Source organism: Ailuropoda melanoleuca, chromosome 7, assembly GCF_002007445.2.
Source record: "Ailuropoda melanoleuca isolate Jingjing chromosome 7, ASM200744v2, whole genome shotgun sequence".
Taxonomy (NCBI): Eukaryota; Metazoa; Chordata; class Mammalia; order Carnivora; family Ursidae; genus Ailuropoda; species Ailuropoda melanoleuca.
Genome location: NC_048224.1, coordinates 86,226,718 through 86,241,521, shown reverse-complemented (window position 1 = coordinate 86,241,521; position 14,804 = coordinate 86,226,718). Strand labels below are relative to the sequence as shown.

At 42.4% G+C, this 14,804-nt stretch overlaps 1 protein-coding gene across 3 annotated transcripts in view; it reads left to right on the top strand.

Moving 5' to 3' along the window:
* SLC25A30 (solute carrier family 25 member 30) overlaps window positions 1–14,804 on the top strand; it is a 97,108-nt gene that overhangs the window by 76,584 nt on the left and 5,720 nt on the right. For all 3 annotated transcript variants that reach the window (XM_034665198.1, XM_019794923.2, XM_034665197.1), the window contains 6 exons: window positions 4,844–4,961; window positions 6,598–6,745; window positions 9,644–9,738; window positions 10,977–11,062; window positions 12,893–12,988; window positions 13,652–13,776. In XM_034665198.1, coding sequence (XP_034521089.1) covers window positions 4,898–4,961; window positions 6,598–6,745; window positions 9,644–9,738; window positions 10,977–11,062; window positions 12,893–12,988; window positions 13,652–13,776 — 614 coding nt within the window. In that variant the 5' untranslated portion in view covers window positions 4,844–4,897. The remainder of the gene's footprint in view (window positions 1–4,843; window positions 4,962–6,597; window positions 6,746–9,643; window positions 9,739–10,976; window positions 11,063–12,892; window positions 12,989–13,651; window positions 13,777–14,804) is intronic.

The following is a 14,804-nucleotide window of genomic DNA, read 5'->3' as shown; positions in this document are numbered from 1 at the left end:
ATTTATTCGACAGAGATAGAGACAGCCAGCGAGAGAGGGAACACGAGCAGGGGGAGTGGGAGAGGAAGAAGCAGGCTCATAGTAGAGGAGCCTGACGGGGCTCGATCCTATAACGCCGGGATCACGCCCTGAGCCGAAGGCAGACGCTTAACCGCTGTGCCACCCAGGCGCCCCACTTAGTGCATATCTTAAGTGTTGGGAGAATCCTTTGGAATCCGTAATTTTACAGACATTTATTTCCACTCAGAAAACGCTTAAAAAATAGGTGGAAAGTTTGTATTTCCTTTGCAGGAAAATCATACTTTTATTCCGAATGTGCAGAATTCCTACACTACCACCTGCTAATATTTTTTAACAGCCTTTGGAAAATAGTGTCTGGCTTTGTAGTACATAGAGGAAAGATCATTTGTTCCTTCAGGGAGACTTTAGTTTGCATACTTTGTAGCCATGTGACTAGGAAAAATCACTTTTCCTCTCTGAGGCTTTCTTTTCTCAATTGTGAAATGTGGCTAATGATTGTTCATAGAGTTGTAAGGGTTAAATAAAATTATTTATGTGGAAAATGTATAGCAATGCCTGATATATAAGATATTCAATAATGATGGCTGTTGTTATTAGTATTGTGTTTATAATGCAGCAGAGAAGTGGTCCCTAGGTTTAGTCTGGCTAAAGGGTATGGCTTAAAGAGGAGTGCAAAGTGGGAAGTGATCCACAGGCACTGCTATGCCTGACACTGGAGTTTTTGCAAAGTTGTAAGCCCTTCCCTGGATCTCAGGCTGAGATGTCGTCCAGACCCTAGTGACTGCTAAGGACACCAGTCTCCCTGAGTGTGTTGGCCTGTCAGTCTTGAGACTTGAGTAGAGTTGGGATTTTCCCAAAAAATTGTGCTAGGAAGTTCAGCAATATGTGGGAGAAAAACCCCTCCAAAGAGCGCTCCACAACAAAGAAATGGTTCAGGTTACTGAACAGAGATTTCAGCTTGAGATAGCTGGAGCCCTGTTTCAGCCTGCTGCGGCCGGCACAGCGTACTGGACATAATGTTTCCTGTTCCAGCCTTAGCTAGAACCTTTCCTTGTTTGGATGTTGGAGCAACTACTGATACTGTCTGGTTGTTAGCTAAAGTTCCCTTTCTTTCTTTTCTTTCTTTTTCTAAGAGTTCATTTATTTATTTGAGAGAGCACAAGCAAGGGAAGCAACAGGCAGAGGGAGAAGCAGGCTTCCCCCTAAGCAAGGAGCCCTATGCAGGACTTGATCCCAGGACGCTGAGATCATGACCTGAGCCGAAGGCAGATGCTTACAGATTGAGCCACCTAGGCGTCCCTAAAGAATTCTTTCTTTGACACAGCAAACATTAACCTGGGAAGGGGGGCAGTAGGCTTAACTGCTCAATAATCCAGTCCTAGTGTTGGGAAAGGAGAAGAGAAGAGCCCGAAGGTAATTTTTACCCTATTCCTAGCTAACTTTTAAAAATTGTAATTGAATAGAAAGTACTTTCTTACAGTTTAGTAGGGATGCAGGAATGGACACTCATTTGTGGAAGATGAGTTTATGGCGGTGGTACCTTTGAATAGGGACAAATGGGTGTGTGCTCTGTTGACTTGATTCAAAACCGTGGGGAGGCGGTTCCACAGCAGTTTTAAGCTCTAGTTGAGTATTTGCATTTGAACCCAGAGCTTTTGCATTTTGCTCTAACGGAGAAGTTAATATTAAAACTGACAGAAGCCAGGGGCGCCTGGGTGGCTCAGTTGGTTAAGCGTCTGGTTTGGCTCAGGTCATGATCCCAGGGTCCTCGCCTGGCATCTGCTCAGCGGGGCGCCTGCTTCTCCTCCCTCTGCCCCTCCCCCCAACTTGTGCGCTCCCACTCCCTCTCGCTCTCAAATAAAATCTTTAAAAAAAAACCCCAAAACTGACAGAAGACAAAGTCGCCAAAAGTAGCCATTAAAACTAAGCTAGTAAAACAAATAAGTAGTGGTAGGAAACCAGAAAGTTAATCAGTGAGATGGCATGAGGCCATATGGCAATAGAGTCTTTTAAAAAAATATTTTGTTTGTTTTTAAATTAGAGATCAGGGGCGCCTGGGTGGCACAGTGGTTAAGCCTCTGCCTTCAGCTCAGGGCGTGATCCCGGTGTTGTGGGATCGAGCCCCACATCAGGCTCTTCTGCTATGAGCCTGCTTCTTCCTCTCCCACTCCCCCTGCTTGTGTTCCCTCTCTCGCTGGCTGTCTCTCTCTCTGCCGAATAAATAAAAATAAAATCTTAAAAAAAATAAATAAATTAGAGATCAGATATTATTACATTTCCCATAAAGTTTTGCTGACATTTTGCAGGATAGCTTGTGTGTGTGTCTGTATATATGTAGACACATATTTCAATATATATATAGACACACACACGTACGTATGTATAGAAAAAAAAGTCACTACTAAATAAGATGAGTAAGAAGAAGGATCAGCTATAACATCATCACTGAGAATTAACTACCTAAAATGGGAATTTAAGTGGTAAGTATTCCAAGGTGTGAATTGGCCACCACATATTTAACGCACTGATTTTCAGTAACAACACAGATGCTTGGGATGTCCCTGAGAGGCTCATTCAGTAGATGGGGCCCTAATGTCTATACTTTCCAGAAGCTCTGTAGTCAGGTTAGGAACTACTAATAAGAAGTCCTATGTGCTACACAGATGCTTAACGCGTACATAGTATCACAGCCAAGAAAATAAGAACCAGATGGAAGCTGCAGGGAGGGAGGAGTGGGGATCAACTGGGTAATGGTTTTCTTTCCTGGTGATGAGATATTTTGGGACTAGGTAGAGGTGGTGGTGGTACAACATCCTGAATGTGCGAAGTGCCACTGAATTGTTCACTAAAATGGCTTCTTTATAGTCTGTGAATTTCACCACTGTGAACAACTCTAAAAATTTATTTGGACACTATCTTTATATACAGTGTTGGTAAAATAAATTATTGGTGTTTAGATTGACTGTCTACCTGCTGAATATTATATTCTCTCTTAAGACTTTTAAATTAAGCATATTTTTGTTGTTTATAAGATGCAGCATATCAGTACTACCTTTTTGAAGCTGCTTAGCAGTATTTCCTCCTTAATTAAAACACCATCACTCCTTTATGATTGCACATAGCCTCAGGTGGTAGCAGAAAGAACACTGTATTTGGAATCAGGACACTGGGGTTGGAGGCCCTATTTTGCCCTGTCAGCTGTGTGGTCTTGGGCAGGGCGCTTTGCTGAGACTCAGTTTTCTAGTCTGTTCTGTCCTCCTATCCCAAACTTGTTGGGGGATCCACTGAAATCATTTGTATCAGAGACTTTTCTAATGGCAAATTATAGTACTTCCACTCGTCACTGTTATGTAGTTATTGCTTTGTTTTTTTTTAACTTGAATTCAGCAGAATCTAAGAATGGATTAAGGAAGGTACTAATGGACAGTTAATTATTGAATTTATTATTAGTGTGTTCTGACGGTCTATAGAATTTATAGTATTAATCATTATATTATGAATTTCATAAGGCTAAGAATTAGTTATGTACAGATATTACTAAATGTTTTCAAGGATGATAGGGAGCTGAGATGAGTTTTTGGGGGCAGGGCTTGTTCTTGGTCCTGAAACACATAAAGCAAATGATGATTTTTCAGGTTCCATGCCTATAGAGCCCTTTATCTTATTGTCATTTGTAACCAGTCTGAATTCGGTTAATGTCTGTAAATGAGAATAGCTACTGGTAGATGTATTTAGAATCTCCTTTGGGTTCCTTGTGTTTTTTCTTAGTTTAAGTCAGCCCTTTGGCCTTGTTGCAAACTGACATTTTTGGTGACAGTGACTTGTGGCAGGCCTTTCCTGAGAAATGTAGTCCTGGGAAACTCCTATAACATGTCAGAGTAAAAACCCTGGGCGTATTGCTCACCACTAATGACTACAATAAATTAGAAACTTTATTTTAAACCAACAATAATTATGGTTGATAGTATATATGCAAATGTGTGTTAATTTGCATGTTTCTCCTGCTAATGGACAGAGGCAAGATTTACCAACAGAAAGTGCATAAAACTGCAGAAGGTGTAATGAATGTGGGACCCGGCATGGCAGGTGTGTGAATACACATCACAGCATGTGAGCACCTTTTAGGTGAAAGGAGGATGGAAGGCTAGGGATTTTATTTAACTTAGCCAGTTAAGGTATGGACTCCACCCCTAACTGGTTGTGTTGACTGCTTCCATGGTGATGATGCTAATAAAAAAAGCCTAGAGGTTAATAGGAATTTCCCTAGGAAGGATGCGGTGTGGCTCTGACCCCAGAGTCCACCTCTTTCCTTCACACCAGGCTACCTCCCAGCTATTAACGCGATATGGATAAGAAAAGAAAACTAATATTTATAGAGCGTGAACTAGAAGTACATTTTGGTACTTTTTACGTAATTGTCATTTTACCTTAGGACATGGGGTAGCCACAGTTTTTGCTCTAGTGCACCCGACTCAGTAAGACAGTGACACACAAGTGGCAAATATTTGTTGAGTGAAAATGAATGGATTTTAGATAAAATAGACTACCCAGAAAATAGCCTTCGTTGTGCTCCACTAAATACATTCGCCATATCACCGGACCAGCATATTGCATCACTTAAGGCCTGAATGAGATTTAAGGCAACGGATAAAATGAGGTTTGCTTTATGAAGGCGAGGCTCCCCTGGGGAATTGGGGTGTGGGCTGGGGGGCGTTGTTCACGGAGCGCATCTGATGGCATTCTCCAAATGGAACACCAGTTTAAAGAAGAAGCTGCTTGTGTGCGGAGTTATAACTTTGTCATGCCTTCCTTTTGTGTCCAGGAAAAGCCCTGTCGTTGGCTATGTTTCTCTGATCAAAGAAGGGACTGTGGGAAGATGGCAGCCCTCAACTGGAAGCCCTTCGTGTACGGAGGCCTGGCCTCCATTACGGCGGAGTGCGGTAAGGAGCCCAAGGGAATGACCTAGATCGCTTGCTTGCTACACGGGATGTCAAAGAAAAGTTAGGGTCGCTGTTTGGTGCTTGATGTGACTGTAGTTCGAACACAGCATGACAGAGTATGAAACATTAATCTCAGATTTCAAAATTGCCTTTTTTGATTATGTTTTTCCATCACCTTGTCATTTTGGCTGCCAGCCGTTTAGAGTTCAAAGTTTAGTGTAGAGAAAGTGGAACCTGTTAATCAAACAGAAGTTTTATCAGTCATTTTTAGATTACATCCCTCCGCGTTCCTTGTCCTTTTCCCCACTTTGCCACTGTTAGCGCCTGGGGCTGGGGACAGTGTTAAGGAGCTGGCGGGTTTGATTGCCCGCCATTATGCAGGCACTTGCTAGTCGTGCCCAGTAGCCGGGTGGTGTTTGTGTCGTCCGCCTCCGTGGAGCTCCACATCAGATCCCAGTTCTCTTCGTCTGTTTCCTGGTGTGATTCACTCCACAAATCCTGATTGAGCGGCTGCCGAGTGCCAGGTGCTGGACTGTCGTTTGTTTCCAGGGCTCGGCCCCTGCTGTCCTGGAACAGGGGCTGCCCCTGAGGAGCCAGTGAGGACCAGGGCTGAGGGGTGAAGGTGCATGAACCACCCACCCACTTGGTTGCCTGTGTGGCTGGGCTTTCCCATTGCCACGATGGATCAAGTTTGCTGAGAATGAGTGTTACGTAGTTGGGTGGACTCTCTGTGGGGCACCGGATTAAACATTTTTACCTGCGTAAATAGATTGCTTTCAGACTACAGAACACAAAGTGAGACAGTCCTTCAGAAAATGAACTACTCTCTCTTCGTTCCTATTGAACCCGATTTTAGCTTACTCAGATGCAAAAAACAGTAACATATTTTAAAATTCTTGTTTGTGTAGATCATTCCACGTACCTTATCTTTCACAGCAGTGCGGCTTCTCAAATCCTATGTACAGTAAGATGGGAACTACATAAAAATGTAAAGAGAGGAAAATACATTTATGCATCTTTGGGGTCTATTTATTTATTTATTTATTTATTTTAAAGATTTTATTTATTTATTCGACAGAGAGAGAGACAGCCAGCGAGAGAGGGAACACAAGCAGGGGGGAGTGGGAGAGGAAGAAGCAGGCTCACAGCAGAGGAGCCTGATGTGGGGCTCGATCCCATAACGCCGGGATCACGCCCTGAGCCGAAGGCAGACGCTTAACCACTGTGCCACCCAGGCGCCCCCCTAATTTTTTTTAAATAGAGAAAAGATCGCAAAGTATCTGCTATTTATTTATTTATTTATTTATTTTTAAGATATTATTTATTTATTCGACAAAGATAGAGACAGCCAGCGAGAGAGGGAACACAGGCAGGGGGAGTGGGAGAGGAAGAAGCAGGCTCATAGCAGAAGAGCCCGATGGGGCTCGATCCCATAACGCTGGGATCACGCCCTGAGCCAAAGGCAGATGCTTAACTGCTGTGCCACCCAGGCGCCCCGTATCTGCTATTTCTTAATTTCGTTTCTTAGTTTACATTATAGTCGAAACGTTTCCTCAGTAATAGATCATCATGTATCCTTTATTTAGTGGAATTTCTTTTTATCAAGTGGAATATTTCTTTTTAAAAAAATTTTAAGGTACTTTTCCAATTGACTTAACCAAGACACGGCTCCAGATTCAAGGCCAGACAAATGATGCAAACTTTAAAGAAATCCGGTATCGAGGAATGTTGCATGCATTAGTGCGGATAGGCAGAGAAGAAGGGCTGAAAGCCCTGTACTCAGGGTAAGTAGACTTTTGTGCGTTTATACTTGACTATTGACCTTCCAAATGAATAGACTGAAAACTAAGATGTCATAGAGGAAAAAGTAGAAATTTGAGGTATATTTGAAAAGAGCAAGTTTGGCAGATTTTTCTTTTTTCATTTCAACTTTATTTTCTGTATATCTTTTATGTAGTGAATGTTGTGGTGAAAGTATGTTTTTTTTTTATGTTCAAATACAGATAATAATGCAAAAATTATGTTTGTTTCAAAAAACATTCCGAATTCAGTGTTTCACTCTGGAAAAAGCCCTTCCCCTTGGCTATTCTGAATTACCAAGGTTTTTGCTATAAGGAAACTGATAAGAGTATCCTCTGTGCACAAGGGTTGTGAACAACTTTTCTTTAATCCAACATTTAGTGAACAATGTGCTGAAGGCGTTGGATAGGAAAGTGAGTAAGACAGGTGCCTATGTCGCCCGGGTCCCTGCAGAAAACAGAATGACTTGGGTGGTTTCAGTGAGGAGACCTCAATGAAGGGGCTACTTAAGGGCTAAGGGAACAAAGGAAGGATATTGAGGTACCTAGAAACTATCAAAGTGAGAAGTTGTTACTAACCCTAGGACCAAAAGGACAAGGACAGGAATGGTGATAACAGAGCGTGTTAGGACTGGGGCCTTGAAGGAGCAAACAGTAGTTGGGGAGGGATGCGTCGGCAGTGCCCAGGGAGAGGAGAATCCCTCTTCTTCCTCCCTCCCTCCATCCCGTTGTCTACTGGTGGAATCCACCTGGAAGTCAGTTGGCAGGAGAGCCTGAAAGACATAATCCGTGGGCACCACCCTCTCAGGGCACCGAGTATCACAGAGAAGGCTGAGACTGGATCTGGGAGTTCAGATGGGGATCAGCAGCAGCTTGAAGGAGCTGTCATGTAGTTGGGGCTGCAGATGAGTAAACGGGATACGATGGGAGTCTGATAATGAGTACTGGAGTCTGGCAGAGGCAGGGTGTCAAGCCTAGACTATGAGGACAGGGAAGAGGGTGTGTTTCAGGAAGGCTACTTGATCCAGGCAGTGCCTGGTCTAAGCTTGAAGGATCAAGAAGAGTGAGTGAACCGGGTGAAGTCAGAAGGGAACTGTATTTATACAGAGCCAGTGGAATGTGCAAGAAAGCCTGGTACATTCTAGGAACTGCAAGTAATTCAGCATGGGTATAGTGTGGGAGTTGGTGAGTAGCAAGAGCTGGAGTTGGAACCATAATAAGGGGTCAGGACATGGATGGCCTCGGGACAGGCTAAGCATCCTGACTTCATCCGGGACACCACAGGTCCCAAATCAGTGCCTCACAGCCCTCCCACCCACCTGTCACCAAAGGTTTTTGTTTTTCACTTGAGCTGATATTTCAACTATAAAAAATTGCACATAGAAACCTGGGATTCCATTTTCTTGCAAAAAGTCAGCGTCTGTGCCCACACTCATTTACTTGGGGTAATAGGAGCAGGTGTCAAGGATGCCTTCTCTGGTTTGCTGAAACCTCCGCTCTCACACAGTGTATGTGTGTGCAGTTAGACCCAGCCTGCGTCATTTACTTACGGCATCTGCCTGGCACCAGTAAGCACTTGAGTTTGCCCCACCTGTGGTGGACAGACGCTGCTGGGGGACTTATGTAGGGGACTGACAGGACAGGATTGCCATGGTGAAAAGAAGCCAGCCTGCCTTGGGGAGAAAGAACGAGAGACTGACCACACTGGAAGCAGGCTGTCATGCCAGAAGCAGGATCTGAACAGAGGTGTTGTCCTGGGGACAGAGAGAAAGAAGATAGGCTGTTTAGGGTGTAGGCGACATATTATGGGACCTAATATATGAAGAGATGTGGAGGAAGAGGGGACAAGGCTGATGTCTTGATTTCTGGTTTGGGCCAAAGTGTAGATGGAGCTTCTATTCCCTGGTCCGGGAAACAGAGAACAGAGCTGATTGGTTGGAGCAGGAGGGTGATGAGTTCCATATGGAACTCTGGACCCCAGAGGTGGGCGTAGGACATGCACACTGAGAAATCTGCAAAGCAGTTGGAAATGCGTCATTGGAAATGCGTCATTGGATCAGTGTTAGAAGCAGGAATTAGGCGTCCTGAGTCTCTGACAGTGGCAGAAGCATGGGAGTAGATGAGTTCACCCGGGGGGTGCGTAGAGCGGGGAGAGGAGAAAGCACAGGACGGAATTCTGGGAATCCTGCAGAGGACAGAAGTAGGAGGCTGTTGAGAAAAGAAGATAAATGGGAGAGGGGGATGTTACGGAGCTCAGGGAGGAGAGAGCTGCACGGAGGATAGGGTGGACAGTAGCAAATACTGCAGAGAGGTTATGTAAGGTACTAAGTGGAACACATCATTTAATTTAGCGACAGAGATGTCAGCTGGTCACCTCAGTGAGGGCAGTTTTGATGGAGCGGCCGAGGGAAGGCAGACTGCATTTCGAGAAGGAGGTGGGAAGTGCAGGAACAGCTGGGGCCGATAACTGCCCCAGGGTGGTTCTGGGGTCCAGAAGGCTAAGAGAGGGAAAGGAAAGAACTGGAATAGGACCTCCAACAAGGTGGAAGATGAGCTCCAGAGCAGCAGTGGAAGAATGCTAGATGCTTGCAGAGGGCAGACCTCACCAGGAGCTTTGTCCTGAGAAAGGTGAGCAAATAGAACTCCACGTTCACTTGCCTTTTCATTAAGGATAACTACAAGGGGCTTTCACTTAGTGAACTAGTATTTGAACAAATTTAACTGAACCCAACTATATTTTTGTTGGATTTTGAATTGTGAGAAGTCTGGTTTAGCGTAGTTTGTGGAAGGCAAACACGTTGTTGCATGTGTATGTCTGTGTCTTCTAGAGGATTTAAAGTGATTTTTAGGATTTCTTTGTCCTTTTGTACATTGGTTTGACAGGATTGCCCCTGCGATGTTACGCCAGGCTTCCTACGGCACCATCAAGATAGGCACTTACCAGAGCTTGAAGCGACTGTTTGTCGAACACCCGGAAGGTGAGTGGGGAATCTTTTTTCCACTTGTGCATAGGAGCTGGGTGGGTTGTGTGTCTTTTCAGTCAAGGTGAGATCAGATTTTCTTGAGCCTAACTGTGGCTTTACTACTGCTGAGGAGAACTCTGGATATAAAGTCTGAATGAACGGTGCTTAAAGCAAGTCCGTTCTTAGCTGAACTTAGGGGAGTGACCATTAAAAGAAGCAATCTTAACAAATTTTTACTTATCCTTATCTCCAAAACACCCAGACTAGAAGGTGTGTGTTAGTTCTAGCCAACTTAAAATTTTTTTAAATCAGGAATTATCTCCTATTTTTCAGGAAAGCGGTCAGTACCCTTCTTAGTATTAAAAACTGAATTCTAATACTCTATTGTGGGTTGACTCCGTGACTTTGCTTTAATCCATGTAACTTTCTCTTTTTTCCTACAATGGGACGAGCGCTAGTCAGCTGTTACACGAGAGTGGTCGGCAGGAGCTAAGATGCCTCAGCACTTCAGTATACTTCACATTGAATATATACAGTGTGCTTTAAGATTTTATTTTCTTGGGATCTCCTAGGAGTGTATCTTTTTTTTTTTTTTCAAGATTTATTTATTTATTTGAGAGAGCGCATACATGCACGAGTGGGGGTAGAGGCAGAGGGAGAGGGAGAGAAAATCTCAAGCGGACTCTCCACTGAGCATGGAGCCTGACTCGGGGTTTGATCCCAGGAACCTGAGATCATGACCTGAGCTGAAATCAAGAGTTGGATGCTTAACCGACTGAGCCCCCAGGGCCCCCAGGAGTGTATCTTTTTTTATTCTCCTATGAAATATACGTCATCTTAATTACTACAGTGGTCTGCATTTACACACAAGAGTGAATTGGTACATGATTGTTCACTTTGCATGATAATTCACATTCCTTTTTGGATATCAAGTCATTTTGCTAGGCAAAATCCCATTAAGCTAGCAAAATTCCTCCCATTTTAAAAATTGCTTGATTCAGGGCACCTAGCTGGCTCAGTCAGTGGAACATGGGACTCTTGACCTTAGGGTTGTAAGTTCAAGACCCACATTGGGTATAGAGATTATTAAAAAAAAAAAAAACCTTAAAAAATTGCTTTATTCCTAAAGCAGGAAGTTTACTATTCTCTGAAGATGTATAAGTGGTATGTAAGTGAGTTACAGCTGTACTTGAGCGAGCGATACGAAGAGCTTTTTGTATACGAAAAGTTGAATAATTTGTGTTTGTTTATAGATGAAACTCTACTGATAAATGTGGTGTGTGGAATTCTCTCTGGAGTTGTATCCTCAACCATCGCTAATCCAACTGATGTTTTGAAAGTAAGCAGTGAGATCCATATCTTATAAGACACATCCCACATTTTATTGAGGACAACATTGAGATAATGAAAAGCTGTGAATATAACATATACTGTATGTATGAACTTGTTTATAATTTGAGTGCCATGAAGACTTGAACTTAGAAACATCACATCCACTGGGTGGATTTCTCACTGATATGGAGGAACTCCAAAGTAGAGCTCATTGTAGAGACAAGGTTTTTTGTGATTAAGAAGAAAAAAAAAATTTGAGCTTGGATACGTTTGAATTTCATTTTTCATTGAAAATCTTCCAGGTTTTATTGGTTCATTAAAAATGGATGAACTGCAAGTTCTACACAAGTCTGCTCACTAATGACCATTTCTGACACGTGATGTTGTGCGTTAACTTGATTTCAGGAAATACGAGTGGAAATACTTCCTTACCACAGTTAGCCCTAATGCATTGGATGACGTTGTTGACAATACCAGGGATACAGCCTCCTAGATCCTTCCTGGAATAAGACAAGGAAATAAATTAATTAAACAAAATAAAAATTAGGCAGGACTTACTTTTTCTTTCTTTTTTTTTTTTCTGAGATTTTTATTTGAGAGAGAGAGAGAGAGAGAGATAGCATGAGCAGTGGGGAGAGGGAGAAGCAGACTCCCCGCTGAGCAGGGAGCCTGATGCGGGACTCAGTCCCTGGACCCTGGGATCATGACCTGAGCCAAAGGCAGATGCTTGTCTGAGCCACCCAAGCGCCCAGGACTTACTTTTTTATTGCTCTCAGGATGTTTGGCTCTGTCCCTCTATCTTCTTTTTTGTTCCTATTAGTTAACCAGTGTTCACTGTGCTTTTACCCTCTACCAGCTGATGTACTGTGTGCTTGGAATCCGAAACTGAGTAAGAGAAGGACCTTGCCCTCAGAGCCTTCACTGTAATAGGAGATTCTGGCACACATCAGCGTTTTATGCAGCAGGTGAAGGTGCAGCACGTGGGAGGGTGCTTTTGCTAGGATTTTGTTGGGGAAAAGTGAAGAGAAATAACCATACTCCTCTTAATCTCTTAAACATATGTCGGGGCTTATAGAAAGGCAGTTCCTGTATTTTGCTGTATTTTCCCATGTTAGCATGGCAGTAACACTTTCCTTTAGAAGTTAGAGATAATTGCTTCCTAAACAAAAATAAAGTACAAATTTTTAGTGAGAAATCCCTTTTAATTTTAAAAAATGTAGAGAGCTACATCAAACCTTATTTTTATGTTGGAATCTTGGTCATATGAATTCCACCCACGGCCGTTGTCAAGTTTATTTGTAAGTTCAAGTGTAACAGAGTGTGACGGGCATCATGTGGTCATCTTGTGCTCAGCTGGCCTGCATACCTTTTGGTTCAGCTGGTTGGAAATGGTAGTGGCTTGAAGTAACTAATTTAAGAAATATGCTTGCCCATGCTTAGTGCTGCCAAGTATGCTGGTTACTCTTATCAATTATGTGAAATCTTCGCATACCATCACATTCCCTTTTCTGTTCAGTAACTTATAAAGAAATATGTCATTTTCTTTCCTTTTCAAAAGACTTTTTAAAAATCCATTTTTTGGACACTTAATGAGCTCTGGACTCGACTAGATGCATTTTGTTGATTCCAAAGTGCCTCAGAACCAATCCTTATGAATGTTAAATCCTTATAATTAAAAATCCTTATAAATCCTACAAAGGGTGTTTTAAACTAGTATTATAATCCTGTTTATCCCCCAGTTCTTTTAATGGTTAGTAAGCAGCAGATTGAATGATTTTCAGAAGTCTACATTCGGGGAGACTTTCCTTCTCATGTACGTCTTTACAATAATCTCTAGATACGGATGCAAGCACAAAGCAGCACCATTCAAGGCGGAATGATAGGCAACTTCATTAACATTTACCAGCAGGAGGGAGCAAGAGGACTGTGGAAGGTAAGTCTGCAAAACAAAGCCAACTTCCTTACTTAGTTCTTCCCTGTTTCCCTTCTTTGAATTTATTTTTCCTATTTCCATCCTCTTATTTGATCCAAATGGCAAAATGGCATACGGGAAGAAGAATGACGTCTGCCCTTGAAGTTAGTTTCTTTCTTAATTTCATTACCTGTAAAATGGGAATACAAAGAATATGTCATAGTTTTAAAGTACCTTTTGAATAATTCATGTATAAGAAATTGAGCACTTTTTTTTTACTTAAAAAAAAATTCTTATGGAGAAGGGTTTTCTAGCTTATAGTTACATTGAATTTTTTGATCTGTGTGGTTTCCTGGGCCTTAAATGAAGACCATTAATAGGCAAGCACTGGTATGGGGTGCTGGTCCCTGGTATTCTAGGGACCCATCAGTTCACAGAATTGACCTTAAATGTCATCCAGTAGAGTCCTCTCAGTACGTACTAGGAAACCGGAGCCTCTGTGAGGCGACTTGGCCTGGCCAGGGTCTGGCCAAGGTCATACAGTTAGCGCCAGAATCAGTCCTGGACGTGGGAGCTGCTGACTTCTTTACCCTCTGGTCTTTTCTACTCTGTCACTCTATAGATTTTTAAAGGCCTGTTCCGTGGAGAGCTGTCTGAATCTTGGTTGTTCGTATTTTTACCCAGGGCGTGTCCCTTACGGCCCAGAGGGCTGCCATTGTGGTCGGCGTGGAGCTACCAGTCTATGACCTCACCAAGAAGCATCTGATTCTCTCGGGTCTAATGGGAGACACTGTGTATACCCACTTCCTGTATGTTTATAGATTTTGAAAAAATGATATTTTAGGGATGCATGAGTTCAGGGTGGCAATTTGCTATAAATTTATAGAAATTTAAAAGAAGGTTTATTATAAAAGTATTATATTCTCATATTTGAAAAATTAAAATTCAGAAGAGACTCAAGAAAAAGTAAAAGTCTTTATCTGTTTACATAGGTTACCATGGTCAACAGCTTGGTTTTTAGGCACGTGCAAATACGTCTATAAAAGTATATTATGTGTATTTATTACATAAGCAAGATCATGCTTAGCATTCTCTTACTAGCTTTTTATTTTCATTATTTTAATTGTTTAGCTCTATTGAGGTGTAATTGACAAACTTGTGAGCTATTTAAAGTGTATGACATGATTTGATATGCATACAGAATGTGAAAGGATCTGCCCCCAGGGTTCATTAACACATCCATCACCTCACATGTTTATCCTTTGTGGCTTTGTGAGTGTGAAGACATTTAACTTTTACTCTCTTAGCAAATTTCAGTTATATGATAGTGTTATCAACTATAGTTTCAATGTATCAACTATATCAACTACATAGTGTATCAACTGTGTATTAGATCCTCAGACCTTGTTCATTTTATAGCGAAAATTTATGCCCCTTTACCAACCTCTCCATATTTCCCCCATCCTTTGCCCCTTGCAACATGGGTTCTTTGTTTTTGTTTGTTTATAGATTCCACATATAAGTGGTACCATGCAGTATTTGCTGTTCTTACTTTTTTAAATTTAATAATATACTCCAAATATCTTTCCATGTCAGTACAAACAAACTGCATGAATTTTTAATAGCTGCAGGTTAGGATGGATGTATTATGGTTTCAGCCACTGAAGGCTGATTTTGCCTCTCGAGGGACCTTTGGCAGTTTCTGGAGACTGTTCTGATTGTTAGGACTGGGGAGTCCTGTTGGCACCTGCTGGGTAGAGGCCAGGGAGCTGCTCACTGGCTTACTGTGCACAGGACAGCCCCCCACAACAGAGACTTGCCTGGTCCCAAAATCTTA